We start from the raw sequence: 13316 nt of genomic DNA, 5'->3' as shown, positions 1-13316 counted from the left end.
TTTCCATTTTTGGATTCCGTTTCCAACAGTGTGGGTTTGAGGATTATGTAATCCAGTGTTCAATTTTTGTAATATTACAATCAGTACACAGGTGCAGCATTGGAAATCCAGAATGTTCTGGATTCCGGTATGATCGGTGGCAGGTCGTCCAGAATCCATAAAATATTCCGGAATCCGGACCCATCGACCACGACCACCGCTGCCCGACTTTGGGCCTTGCCTTGCTGCTGCTCGCCTGCCGCCACTGCCCTTACCTTGGGGCCTCCTCGTCGGCCCGCCCAAACACCTCCTGGGCAGGGCCCCGCCCCCTTTCTGACATTCCGAAATCCGGAAATACCCAAACCTGGGCTTGGGTGTTTCCGGATTCTTGACGTCAGAAAGACGATCGGAATCCGGAACGGCCTCTGTCCTGAGGGTTCCGGATTCTCGATGCTGCACCTGTGTGTATTTTTGCAATGTGAAGCTGCATTATCTGTTCTCCTGGGACAAGGGAGCAATTGATTTTGGCTACTGTGCAAAGGATGTTTTCCTTCTTAACACATGACTGCAGTTCCTAAAATCGGTATTAATTTGAAAAAAATTGCAGTTGATTAAACATTTCTTCTGTCTCCTCAGGGTACTCATAATATCATGGTGGAAGAGGCTTACATCAAAGATGCACTTTCCCGCATTGTGGTAGAAATGATCAAGCGGGAGTGGCCACAGCAGTGGCCAGATATGCTAAATGAAATGGATAAACTAACTGCCATGGGGGTAAGTCCAAAGCTACCAGTAATAGGTACTGCGAAGTGAATGTGTTCTTTTGCAACAGTTTGTGTAAATTCTGTGCTGTTAATGTTTCCTGCAATTCCAACTTCCCTTCTCTTATTTCTGTGTCTCTTTCTATCTTTCTTTTTATCTCTATCTCTGTTTCTGTTTTTTTACATTGAATATACAGCACAGAAACGGGTAATTCGGCCCAACTAATCCATGCTGGCGTTTATGCTCCACTTGAGCCTCCTCCCATGCTTCCACATCTAACACTTATCAGCAGAACCCTCTATTCCCTTCTCCCTCATATGCTTATCTAGCCTCTCCTTAAATGTATCTGTACTATTTGCCTCAACCACACCCTCTGGTAGCGAGTTCCCATTCTCACGATTCTCTGGGTGAAGAAGTTTCTTCTGAATTCCCTATTGGATTTCTTGGTGACTATCTTGTATTGATGGCTTCTAGTTTTGCTTTTCCCCACAAGTGGAGACACTCTTATCAAAAGCTTTCATAATGTTAAAGACTTATTAGGTCACCCCTTCTGAGCTTGTTCATCCTTTCCTAATTTTTTTGTGCTAAGCATCTCGTTCTGCATTAGAAACATTGGGAGTACATGAGATGCAATTAGTAGTAGTAGTGACATATTATATTCCACGAGTTAGATGGCAGATTCCAAGTTAAGAAGCAAGATAGATTATAACCCCACCCCTTCGTCTTTTGTGGTTACCATCATTAGATAAGTTACTAAAATAAATTGGATTTAAATATTTCAAATATACATTTATGTACAAATTTCCAAATCGCTAAACATTTGCTATCTGGTTTTTGCAATTTGCTCCATGAAATGACCTGTCAAGGATTGTATACTATTTTGTAATCTATGATTTAACTGTTTTTAATTATTCTCCTCAGGAAACGCAAACTGAGCTGGTAATGCTAATCCTTCTGCGCCTGGTGGAAGATGTGGTAACCTTCCAGACTATACCCGCTCAGCGTCGTAAGGACATTCAGCATGCACTGACTCAAAACATGATGCAGCTCTTCAGTTTTCTTTTGGACATTTTGCAGGAGCACACTCAACATTACAAACAGCTGGTAATTACTGTATTTCTAGTTACTACTGCTAATTTTAAATGATGAATTTCACAAGTTGTCTTCTAGAACAGTATGGTATAGTGCTGTAGCTGACAAACCAGAAAGGTCCCAGGTTCATTTACTAGTCTTTCCAAAGTTAACTACTGTCAACTAGGGCAGCAGTTTGCCTCAGCCCGATGGGGTTGGGGATGGGGGGGCAGGGCGGGGCGGGGGGAAGAGAAAGAGAACAGAAAATTGAAGAGGACAAAATAAATATACTTCAAGAATGTCTCAAATCTGATGTGTATTGTAATCTAGTAACTGGTCCGTAACTCTTGGTGATTGGTCATCTGCAGCGACCCTGTGGCACAGTGAATTGTCCGTCTGTTTTTATTGCGTAGCATTGTGTGATATGAACATCTTGAGGGTTGTCTAACTGATTCTAGCCACTTGTGCAGGAAAACTGCAAATCTGTGGTCTTGGTCATTTGCTTGTGGTTTAGTGGTCCATTGCTCGTTTTGGCTTTTTGCAATATAATTGTTTTCTAACATCTTACTTTTAATTTCTTGTAGAAAGCAGATACTACTCAAGAAAATAAGGTGGGTTTGCATTTACATTATTTCCTTCTATTCATAGTGCTGTTTTTAAGACCAGTTTGTTCGAGCTCCTGCACATTTCACTAAGTAGTAAAATGCAATTTTACAATTTATTTTCCTGTTATTGAAAAGAGGGCAGATAGGAGGACTGCTTTTATGCAACTTTGTTATTGTTTCCCCTGCTGTTTAGAGGAGCATCACTAGATTTTACGAATATATCAACAATGACGGACAGATGAAGGCACTCTGGTCCATTAAGCCTGTCCCACACAATTGTGATACCTTGTGTATTACAATATAAACTCTTTGCCCACCGCAACCCCCTCCCTCCCCCCCCCCCCCACCTCTCAAAATCATATGATCTCCTGGGAGAGGTGAAAAAACAGGTAATAAAAACCCAGGCAAATTTTGGAAAATTCCTCTCCGACCCAACTAGACGATTCAGACTAATCCAGGCGATCACTCTGGCCCTGAATTCCCTGCAGTAACTACCTTCTGTAAGAGGTGATCTCCGCCCCAGCCAAAAACCAATCCAACTCCTGCTTGAAGGAATTCAGCGAATCACCATCCACCGCATGATATGGCAGCCTGTTCCAGAGATTTACTATTCTCTTGGAAAAGAACCACCTCCTGATATCTAGCCTAGATCTGGCCTTGTAGAAATTAAAATTATGCATCCTGATCCTCTATAACCCATTTAATTGGAATAAACTGTCAAGTGGAACGCATCCCTTCATTTTCTTATAAACCTCAAATCAGAACACCTCTAAATCTACGCTTCTCTAAAGTGCAGTTCCAGCTGTTTTAGCCAATCTTGATAACTAAGATGCTTTAAAATGGGAATTGGTCTAGCAGCCCTCCTCTGCATCCTTCCCAAAGCCTCAATATCACCTGCCATGTAAGGAGACCAAAACTAGATGCTGAATTTCAATTGAGGCCTGACCAAGATCTTGTACAAGGAATGTCTCTTATACTCAATTGTCTTATGGATACACCCCAACACCCTATTTGCTCTAGCTATCGCTGCATGACATTGCTCATGTACCTTTTTAAAGATGCATGCATTAGAATGCCCAAATCTCTCTCTCCACTTTTAATGCCTTTCCCTGGGGGGTGTTTGAATGTTGAGCAATTTGCACTGTCCACATGTATAACACTGCACTTATCCAAGTTGTACATCATTTTCCAGTCATGAACCCAATCTCTCAACACATCAAATTCAGCCTGAGGCAGACGAGCATTGTCTACAGTCCTAACATTCGCACAGATCTTAGTATCATCTGCAAACTTGCAGATCGTGCCCCAAGCACCTACATCCAGATCATTAATAAAAAATAAAAACGTCACTGGTGACTGGTCTCCAAACAGATTCAAATCCATCAATAACTACTTTTTGCCTGCGTCCTGCCAGCCAGTTCTCAATCCAGCCCAATATATTACCACTAACACCAGAGGTTTCTATCTTGCAGAGAAGCCCCTTGTGCGGTACCTTATCAACAGCTTTTTGGAAGTCTAAGTAGACAATGTTTATGGGTTTTACTCATCCACAAACTTTATAACCTCTTCAAAAAATACAATCAAATTTGTAAGAAATGACCTTTTTATGAAGCCAGGTCCTGAATATGTCCTCTATCCAAGCATTCCTATATTGCATCCCTAATGATTCCCTCAAGCAGCTTGCCTATTACTGATGTCAAACTAATGGGCCTACAGTTACCTGGGTCTGTCTTTTCACAGTTTTTAAAGATGGAGACTATATTAGCTGCCTTCCACTTTACAGGAACTATTCCAGAGTGCACTGAACTATTAAAAATACAGGCTAGGTGCTCGCATAGCACACGTCCCAACTCTGAGGTCCCTCAGGTGGATATCATTTGGCCCGGCTAGTCTTACCTATTTTCAAGTTCTTAATTCTTTTTAAAACAATATGTTCATCTATGTTAATATTAGTAGTTTTGTTAGTAATAATGGAGCATCGTCTTCAAGAGTGAAGACCAATGTAACGTACTCATTTAATATTGCTGCCATACCCAGTGAATCCTTTGTAACCTGTCCTTGAATATCCTTCAATTGCCCAATATAGTATTTAACAGTTCTATGGCTCTTCATTATTTGTTGGTTTAAAATAAATCCAAGCTTTGATTACTGTTGCATGTGAACAACAGAACATTTCCAGAACTCTAGATAGGATTACTGCTCCTTCAGTTTGGGCAGTGTAACATGCAAGACGGGGTATATGTAGTCCTTCAACAATACATTTTGAATGCTGTTTTTAAACATCTTGTAGCTTTCAGACATGCTGAATAAACCATGTGTTTGAATAGTTGTATTTTACAGCTGAATTTTCAAAACTGTAAAATTATTTTTTCCCTTAGGCCAAGCCACACTGTCGTGTTGCAGTAGCAACTCTCAACACCATGGCTGGATATGTGGACTGGGTTGCATTGCACCACATTACAGCTGATAGCTGCAAACTACTTGAGGTGCTGTGTATGCTTCTAACTGAACCGGAATTGCAGCTTGAGGCAGCAGAGTGTCTGCTCATTGCTATCAGCAGAAAGGTAATACCTTCTAGCAAAAGATAAATGGTTAATTTTTAAAGTTAACAGTTTTGGGTTGACAACTTGGGTGGTTTAAACCCTGAGTAGAATCCACTTCTGATGATTTTAAGCTGCTTTTTTTGGTAAAATTTTAAGTAATTAAATTTCAATAATTACATTAAAATGGCATAGGAGGCTTTCATGATGCTATTGGAATCTAGTAAATTGAATTAACAACAACAACTTGTATTTATATAGGGCCTTTAACATAGTGAGCCATCCCAAGGTGCTTCACAGGAGTATTATGTGTACAAAATTGACACCAAGCTGCATAAGTAGAAATTAGCGCAGGTGACCAAAAGCTTGATCAAAGAGATGCATCTTAAAGGAGGATAGAGAGGTTTAGGTAAGGAGTTCCAGAGCTTGGGGCCTAGGCAACAAAAGGCATGGCCACCAATGGTTGAGCGATTTAAAATCAGGGATGCTCAGGAAGGCAGAATTAGAGGAGGAGGGGGGGGGGGGGACTGGAGGAGATTAGAGATAGGGAGGGGTGAGGCCATGGAGGGATTTGAAAACAAGGATGAGAATTTTGAAATCGAGGCGTTGTTTAACCGGAAGCCAAAGTCTGTCAGCGAGCACAGTGGTGATGGGTGAGCAGGACTTGGTGCGAGTTAGGACATGGGCGGCCGAGTTTTGGATCATCTCTAGTTTATGTAGGATTGGTTGTGAGAAGCCCATGAGTAGACTATCAGATTAGGTAGAATAAGCAAATTTAATGAACAAGCAAGATTTAAAATGGGGAAGGAAAGGGGTGAGCAACAGTCGAGGGTTAATTTGTAATTTCAGAATTCTAGTAGTGTTTTCAGTGCTGTAGTTTGCAAACTGAATATACCTTTCAATTTAGCCTATGGATACCCTACCTTTCTAGGACCTGCTGGCAGCCTAGCAGATAACTTGCATTTTTATTAAAATTGAATTGTAGATCATTTACCTGTAGTTCTGCTCAGTGGCTATGACTTTGGTAGCCATCAGTGAGATCCCAATACTTGAGTATATCCGGTCAAAGTATAGATTGTTTTAATTGAATTCAGAGGTTAAGAATTTTCTTGTCAGCTTCTTGAGTTGTCTTCATTTAAAACAATTTTCCACATACAAGTCTTCTTGAAATTTATAATAGATTTTCTTCAGTTTTATATCGTATTTATTTCATATAGAAGATAGAGGCCTGGAGTGATTGCAAAACTGATAATCCATACTGAATCTGTGCTTTATTCACTTGTTAGGGCAAGCTGGAGGATCGTAAGCCTCTCCTGGTCCTCTTTAGTGATGCTGCTATGCACTGCATTTTGTCAGCTGCACAGTAAGTTTTTTTTCCATCTGGTCAGAAATAGGATGTTAATTTCATAAATTGTCAGCTCCTTAACCTGACATACTTTATTTGCTGTTTGAACAAATTGTACTCTATGCATTAACCAAAAGATCATTAGCAGTTTATTAGACTTTTGTATTAAGGGATCTAGATTGGGTAGAAAAATCAAATGACTAACAATCATATTTAAAGTTTTTTTGGAAACTGCTTATGTTAGATTTTACGTGTTTGAAATTAAACAGTAATTATTTGAGCAGGCAAATCCCCTGTTCAAAAAGGGGAGAGGAGTAAACCTGGTAATTATAGGCTAATCAGTCTAATGTCAGTGGTGGGCAAACTACTTCTCGATCAGGTCAACATCCCCAGCATCGAAGCACTGACCATGCTCGACCAGCTCCATTTGGGCGGGTCACAATGTCCACATGCCTGAGACAAGACTCCCAAAGCAAGCACTCTACTCGGAACTTCTACACGGCAAGCGAGCCCGAGATGGGCAGTTGAAACGTTTCAAGGACACCCTCAAAGCCTCCTTGATAAAATGCAACATCTCCACCGACTCCTGGGGGTCCCTGGCCAAAGACCACCCTAAGTGAAGGAAGAGCATCCGGAAGGGCGCTGAGTACCTCGAGTCTCGTCGCCAAGGGCATGCAGAATTCAAGCGCAGCAGCGGAAGGTGCGTGCCGCAAACCAGACTCCCCACCCACCCTTTCCTTCAACAACTGTCTTTCCCACCTGTGACAGTAACTCCCATATTGGACTATACAGTCACCTAAGAACTCACTTTGAATGGAAGCAAGTCTTCCTCGATTTCGAGGGACTGCCTATGATGACTAGAGACCATTGTCAAGTTCAAAATTTATTCTCACTTGGCCAGGCATGAGTAAATAAAGGACAGTCAGCACGGATTTGTTAACAACAAATTGTGTCTGACTAACCTGATTGAATTCTTTGAAGTAACAGAGAGTTGATGAAGGTAGTGCAGTAGATGTTGTATACATGGACTTTCCAAAGGTATTTGACAAAGTGTCTCATAACAGACTTTTGGAAAAATGGAAGCAGATAGTATTGAAGGGATGGTGCTAACGTGAGTATGTAATTGGTTAAGGAATAGGGGGCAGAGAGTAGTGGTGAACAGATGTTTTTGTGACTGGAGGGAAGTATGCAATGGGGTCCCCCAGTGGTCGATATTGTGACCATTGCTTTTTTTGTATATAATTAACCTGGTATTGGGTATATTTAGAATTTTGAAGTTTGCTGATGGTGCATAAGAACATAACGATCCATACACGATAAATAAGAACTAAGAGAAGGCAATAGGGCCCCTCGATGCAAAAATTGGTAATGTAGTAAATAGTGAGTATGATGGTCGCAAACTTCAGGAAGACATAGACTTGTGAAATGGGCAGACGCATGAGAGATAGTGTATGCGATACTTGGCTTTGTAAATAAGCACATTGAATACAAAAACAAAGAAGCCATGCAAAACCTTTGCAAATCTCTGGTTCGGCCTCAGCTAGAGTATTGTGCACCATTTTGGGCACCACACTTTAGGAAGGATGTTAAGGCTCTGGAGAGGATACATAAGATGTTTATCAGGGATAAGGGAGTTTGGTTTTGTGGAGAGATTGGAGAAGCTGGGATTGTTCTCCTTGAAGCAGAGAAGATTGAGGGAAGATTTAATAGAGAGCTTCAAAATGATCTGGGGATTTGATGGAGCAAGTAGGGAGAAACTCTTTTCTCTGGCAGGTGGGTCGGTAATGAGGTTATAGATTTAAAATGATTGGCAAAAGAACGAGAGGGGCAATGAGAAATTTCTTCACACACAGGGTTGTTAATATGTTGAATCCATTACCTGAAAGGGTGGAGGAACCAGATTCCATAGGAACTTTCAAAAGGCAGTTGGACATATACTCAAAGAGGACTAATTTACTGGGTTATGGGGCAAAGCTGGAGTTTGGGATTAAATTGAAGAGCCGGCACCGGCACAATGGGCTGAATGGCTTCCTTCTGTATGATTCTAGACTATGAAATGCTATCAAAACTGCTATATTTAATGGTTATCCATCTGGAAAGATTCAAAATTCCAGTGTCAGCTGTGGCTCAGCAGTTAACACTCTTGCCTCTGAGTCAGAAGGTTGTGGGTTCAAGTCCCACTCCAGAGACTTGAGCATCTAAATCCAGCCCAGTGCAGTGCTGAGGGAGTGCTGCACTGTCAGAGGTGCCGTCTTTTGGATGAGACGATAAACCGAGGTCCTGACTGCTCTCGGGTGGACGTAAAAGATCCCATGGCACTATTTCAAAGAAGAGATGGGGAGTTATCCCCTGTGTCAGCATGGATTTATGAAGGGGAAGTCCTGTTTGACAAATTTGCTGGCGTTCTTTGAGGATGTAACGAACAGGGTGGATAAAGGGGAACCAGTGGAGGTGGTGTATTTGGACTTCCAGAAGGCATTCGACAAGGTGCCACATAAAAGGTTACTGCACAAGATAAAAGTTCACAGGGTTGGGGGTAATATGAGCATGGATAGAGGATTGGCTAACTAACAGAAAACAGAGAGTTGGAATAAATGGTTCATTCTCTGGTTGGCAACCAGTAACTACTGGGGTGCCACAGGGATTAGTGCTGGGACCCCAACTATTTACAATCTATATTAACGACTTGGAAGAAGGGACACTGTGTAATGTTTGCTGACGATACAAAGATCGAAGGAAAAGCAATGTATGAGGAGGACACAAAAAATCTGCAAAAGGACATACAGGCTAAGTGAGTGCGCAGAAATTTGGCAGATGCAGTATAATGTTGGAAAGTGTGAGGTCATGCACTTTGGCAGAAAAAAAATCAAAGAGCAAGTTATTATTTAAATGGAGAAAGATTGCAAAGTGCCGTAGTACAGTGGGACCTGGGGGTACTTGTGCATGAAACAAAAAGATAGTATGCAGGTACAGCAAGTGATCAGGAAGGCCAATGGTATCTTGGCTTTTATTGCAAATGGGATGGAGTATAAAAGCAGGGAAGTCTTGCTACAGCTATATAAGGTGTTGGTGAGGCCACACCTGGAGTACTGCGTGCAGTTTTGGTTTCCATATTTACGAAAGGATATACTTTGGAGGCGGTTCAGAGAAGGTTCACTAGGTCGATTCTGGAGATGAGGGGGTTGACTTATGAGGAAAGGTTGAGTGGGTTGGGCTTCTACTCATTGGAATTCAGAAGAATGAGAGGTGATCTTATTGAAACGTATAAGATTATGAGGGGGTTTGACAAGGTGGCTGCAGAGAGGATGTTTCCATTGATGGGGGAGACTAGAATTAGAGGGCATGATCTTTGATTAAGGGGCCGGCCATTTAAAACAGATGAGGAGAAATTTCTTCTGAGGGTTGTAAATCTGTGGAATTCGCTGCCTCTTAAAGAGCTGTGGAAGCTGGGACATTGAATAAATTTAAGACAGAAATAGGCAGCTTCTTAAACGATAAGGGGTTATGGGGAGCGGGCGGGGAAGTGGAGCTGAGTCCATGATCGGATCAGCCATGATCTTATTGAATGGCGGAGCAGGCTCGAGGGGCCATATGGCCTACTCCTGTTCCTATTTCTTATGTTGTTCTGTATCCTGGCCAATATTTATCCCTCAATCAACTTCAGAAACAGATTATCTGGTGATTATCACATTGCTGTTTGTGGGAGTTGCTGTGCGCAAATTAGCTGCCATATTTCTCACATTACAACAGTGACTACACTCAAAGTACTTCATTGACTGTAAAGCGCTTTGAGAGTCCAGTGGTCGTGACAGACGCTATATAAATGCAAGTCTTCCTTTTTTTTTCTTGTTCCAGGACAGCTCATGGAGCAGGGCTTGTGGAACAGCACTACATGTTTCTAAAGAGGCTGTGTCAAGTACTTACAGCTTTAGGTGGACAGCTGACTGCACTGTGGGTATGTTGAGCATACTGCATCCCTTCTGTCTGTTATATGGTAGCACCTTTGTAAGTCAGCCTTGCTTTCAGTGGAATGTATTTGTGTAGTCACAGTAGGATGTGTTGATGCTTTTAGAAAGAAAAACAAAAGATGAAGAAACAACGCATTAAATCAACATTTGTGGAGAGAACAGACGCGCTGACGTTTTGGTTATAACCTTCATCAGAGTGCCCAAAACTTTGACTTATCTGTTCTCTTCACAGATGCTGACTGACCTGTTGTGTGTTTCTACCATTTTGTGTTTGATTTTTGTTTGTGGTTTATTTTCCTTTTTATTTTAATTTTAGGGTGGCCATAAACCTAGTGAGGAATATGTGAAGCTTTGCACAACTGTGATTTCCAGTCAGCACTGCAGCTAATGGGTGGGGATATAAGTTAAACAACTTGTATTTATATAGTGCCTTTAAAGTAGTAAAACATTTCAAGGTACTTCACAGGAGTGTGATAAGACACAAAAATAAATTTGGCACAGAGCCAGATAAGAAATTATGGCAGATGATCAAAAGCTAGGTCAAAGAGAAAGGTTTTAAGGAGCGTCTTAAAGGAGGAAAGAAAGGGAGGGAGCTCCAGAGCTTGGGACTCGGGCAGCTGAAGACAAGGCCACCATGGTTGAGCAGTTATAATCAGGGATGCTCAAGAGGGCAGAATTTGAAGAGCGCAGATATCTTTGGGGGGTGGGGGGGCAGCTTGGAGGAGATTACAGAGATGGGGAGGGGCAAGGCCATGAAGGGATTTGTAAACAAGGATGAGAATTTTGAAATTGAGGTGTTGCTTAACCAGATGTTCTGGACCCATGGTTGTCGAGCAATTTATCCACCAGAATAAAATCAGTGTTTAATTCTGAGTCCCTTCCAGTATCTTTTGTACCGAGTTGCAACTGTGTGTGTGTGTTTGTGCAAATGTTTTCAGAAACTGATTGGACTGACTTGAGAGTTGAAATTGTTTGTTTTTGTACTGGGTGAAATGGTGGAAGTAAAATGATTATTTTTTGTTTCTATTGATTAAAGCCTATAAAGTGAAAAAGTAAACATTTCTTAATGTAATAATTATCTGCTTCCTGGAAAGTGGTGGGTTTTGAAATAGCTAAACATTTAATTGCTTTTTGTGTTGCTGCTTGTTGACATTCTCAGTGCTGGTAAACACAGATTTTATTTTAAGGTGTTACCATTAAGTCCTTAATAACAAGGCCATGTTGACCAATCTACCACTCCATGAGAATGGAAGATGAATTAGCTTTTATATAATTTAAGTTTTTGTTTTTGGAATGCATGTATGCCAACATTGAACTGAACACCTATCTGTTTTTCAGGGTAGTGATAAGGATATTGGCCAACCTCCTAATTTCAGCAAATATTTACAAGCATTCTTGGCGTTCACCAATCACCCCAGTCAGGTATTTGTTTTTTTAATTGTCTCTGTATGATGCAGCTTCCTAGCAGTAATGAGTGTTACATTTGCATGATGGCTCTTGAGCTATACACAGTGATATTTGGGCCCTGCAAACTATACAGACACTTTGGTTGATGTGTGTAACGTTTCTGAATGGACCGCCAAAAAGTGCCATTTATATGCTATTGCCTCGAATTAATGTGCAATATGAATTGATAATCCTCTGGATTATGTAACTTGATGCAAAGTGGTAAAATTTGCAAATGATACCAAACTGAAAGCAAAATGAAATCAGGCGGTGCAGCTCAGAAACTAGAGCAAGCTCGATAAGATATGTAAGTGGACAGAACATTGCAGTTGAAATTTAATGCAGACAAGTGTGCAGTACTACAAAAGGAAGGAAAAATAGATGACATTCATACTCCATGAATGGTGTTGAAATGGCTAAAGATGAAATTGAAAGAGAACTAGGAGTCTTAGTAGGCTTGACGGTAAACATGTCTGCTGTTGCTCTGCAGCAGACAAGAGAGTTAATAACTGCCTGGACTAGTTAGCCAAAAGAGTAGAATAGAAGTTCGAAGAGGTAATGATCAAACTGCACAGTGCTCTGGTCCAACTGCTTCTTGATCATGAGAAACATTCCAGCACTCGGTGGCATTGTATAGAAGAGCCAAGTCCTTTTTTTTGGCATGGAAGCAAGTCATCCTCTTTTCGAGTGACTGCCTATGATGATGATAGAAGAGCCATGAAGCTGATACTCCGTTTCTATTGTCTTAAGTTTATGAGGAAAGAGAGGGGAAAAAAATTCTGCCTGGAATGGAGGTGGCTGGTCATTTTATTGAGATAGCTAAGATTAAGGTGCAGATAGAGAGCTCGGAATATTACTTCAATTTAAACTGGAAGGAACATGGGCAATTCTGGGACTGATAGGAAGAAATTCTTCACACAAAGTGATCAATGTATGGAATAAACTTCAAATCTATATGGGTAGAGCTGCAGAACACCAAAGGGCAAAAAACGTTAGTGGGAGTTGTGTACAGACCTCCAAACAGTAGTAGTGATGTTGGGGAGGGCATCAAACAGGAAATTAGGGGTGCATGCAATAAAGGTGCAGCAATTATCATGGGTGACTTTAATATGAATATAGATTGGGCTAACCAAACTGGAAGCAATACAGTGGAGGAGGATTTCCTGGAGTGCATAAGGGATGGTTTTCTAGACCAATATGTCGAGGAACCAACTAGGGGGGAGGCCACCTTAGACTGGGTGTTGTGTAATGAGAGAGGATTAATTAGCAATCTCGTTGTGCGAGGCCCCTTGGGGAAGAGTGACCATAATATGGTGGAATTCTGCATTAGGATGGAGAATGAAAGTTAATTCAGTGACCATGGTCCAGAACTTAAAGAAGGCTAACTTTGAGATATGGGGCGTGAATTGGCTAGGATAGATTGGCGAATGATACTTAAGGGGTTGACTGTGGATGGGCAATGGCAGACATTTAGAGACCGCATGGATGAACTACAACAATTGTACCTTCCTGTCTGGTGTAAAAATAAAAAAGGGAAGGTGGCTCAACCGTGGCTATCAAGGGAAATCAGGGATAGTATTAAAGCCAAGGAAGTGGCATA

The 13316-nt window shown here is 41.4% G+C and overlaps 1 protein-coding gene across 2 annotated transcripts in view; it reads left to right on the top strand.

Moving 5' to 3' along the window:
* The window catches only part of LOC139254795 (exportin-5), an 83960-nt gene that overhangs the window by 24753 nt on the left and 45891 nt on the right, over window positions 1-13316 (top strand). For both annotated transcript variants that reach the window (XM_070873817.1, XM_070873818.1), the window contains exons 4-10: window positions 616-753; window positions 1663-1845; window positions 2397-2423; window positions 4796-4981; window positions 6244-6320; window positions 10158-10257; window positions 11609-11692. In XM_070873817.1, coding sequence (XP_070729918.1) covers window positions 616-753; window positions 1663-1845; window positions 2397-2423; window positions 4796-4981; window positions 6244-6320; window positions 10158-10257; window positions 11609-11692 — 795 coding nt within the window. The remainder of the gene's footprint in view (window positions 1-615; window positions 754-1662; window positions 1846-2396; window positions 2424-4795; window positions 4982-6243; window positions 6321-10157; window positions 10258-11608; window positions 11693-13316) is intronic.

This window comes from Pristiophorus japonicus, unplaced genomic scaffold (genome assembly GCF_044704955.1).
Source record: "Pristiophorus japonicus isolate sPriJap1 unplaced genomic scaffold, sPriJap1.hap1 HAP1_SCAFFOLD_578, whole genome shotgun sequence".
NCBI classification, from domain to species: Eukaryota; Metazoa; Chordata; class Chondrichthyes; family Pristiophoridae; genus Pristiophorus; species Pristiophorus japonicus.
The sequence above is the reverse complement of the archived record's forward strand: the minus strand, read 5'-3'. Positions and strand labels throughout refer to the sequence as shown.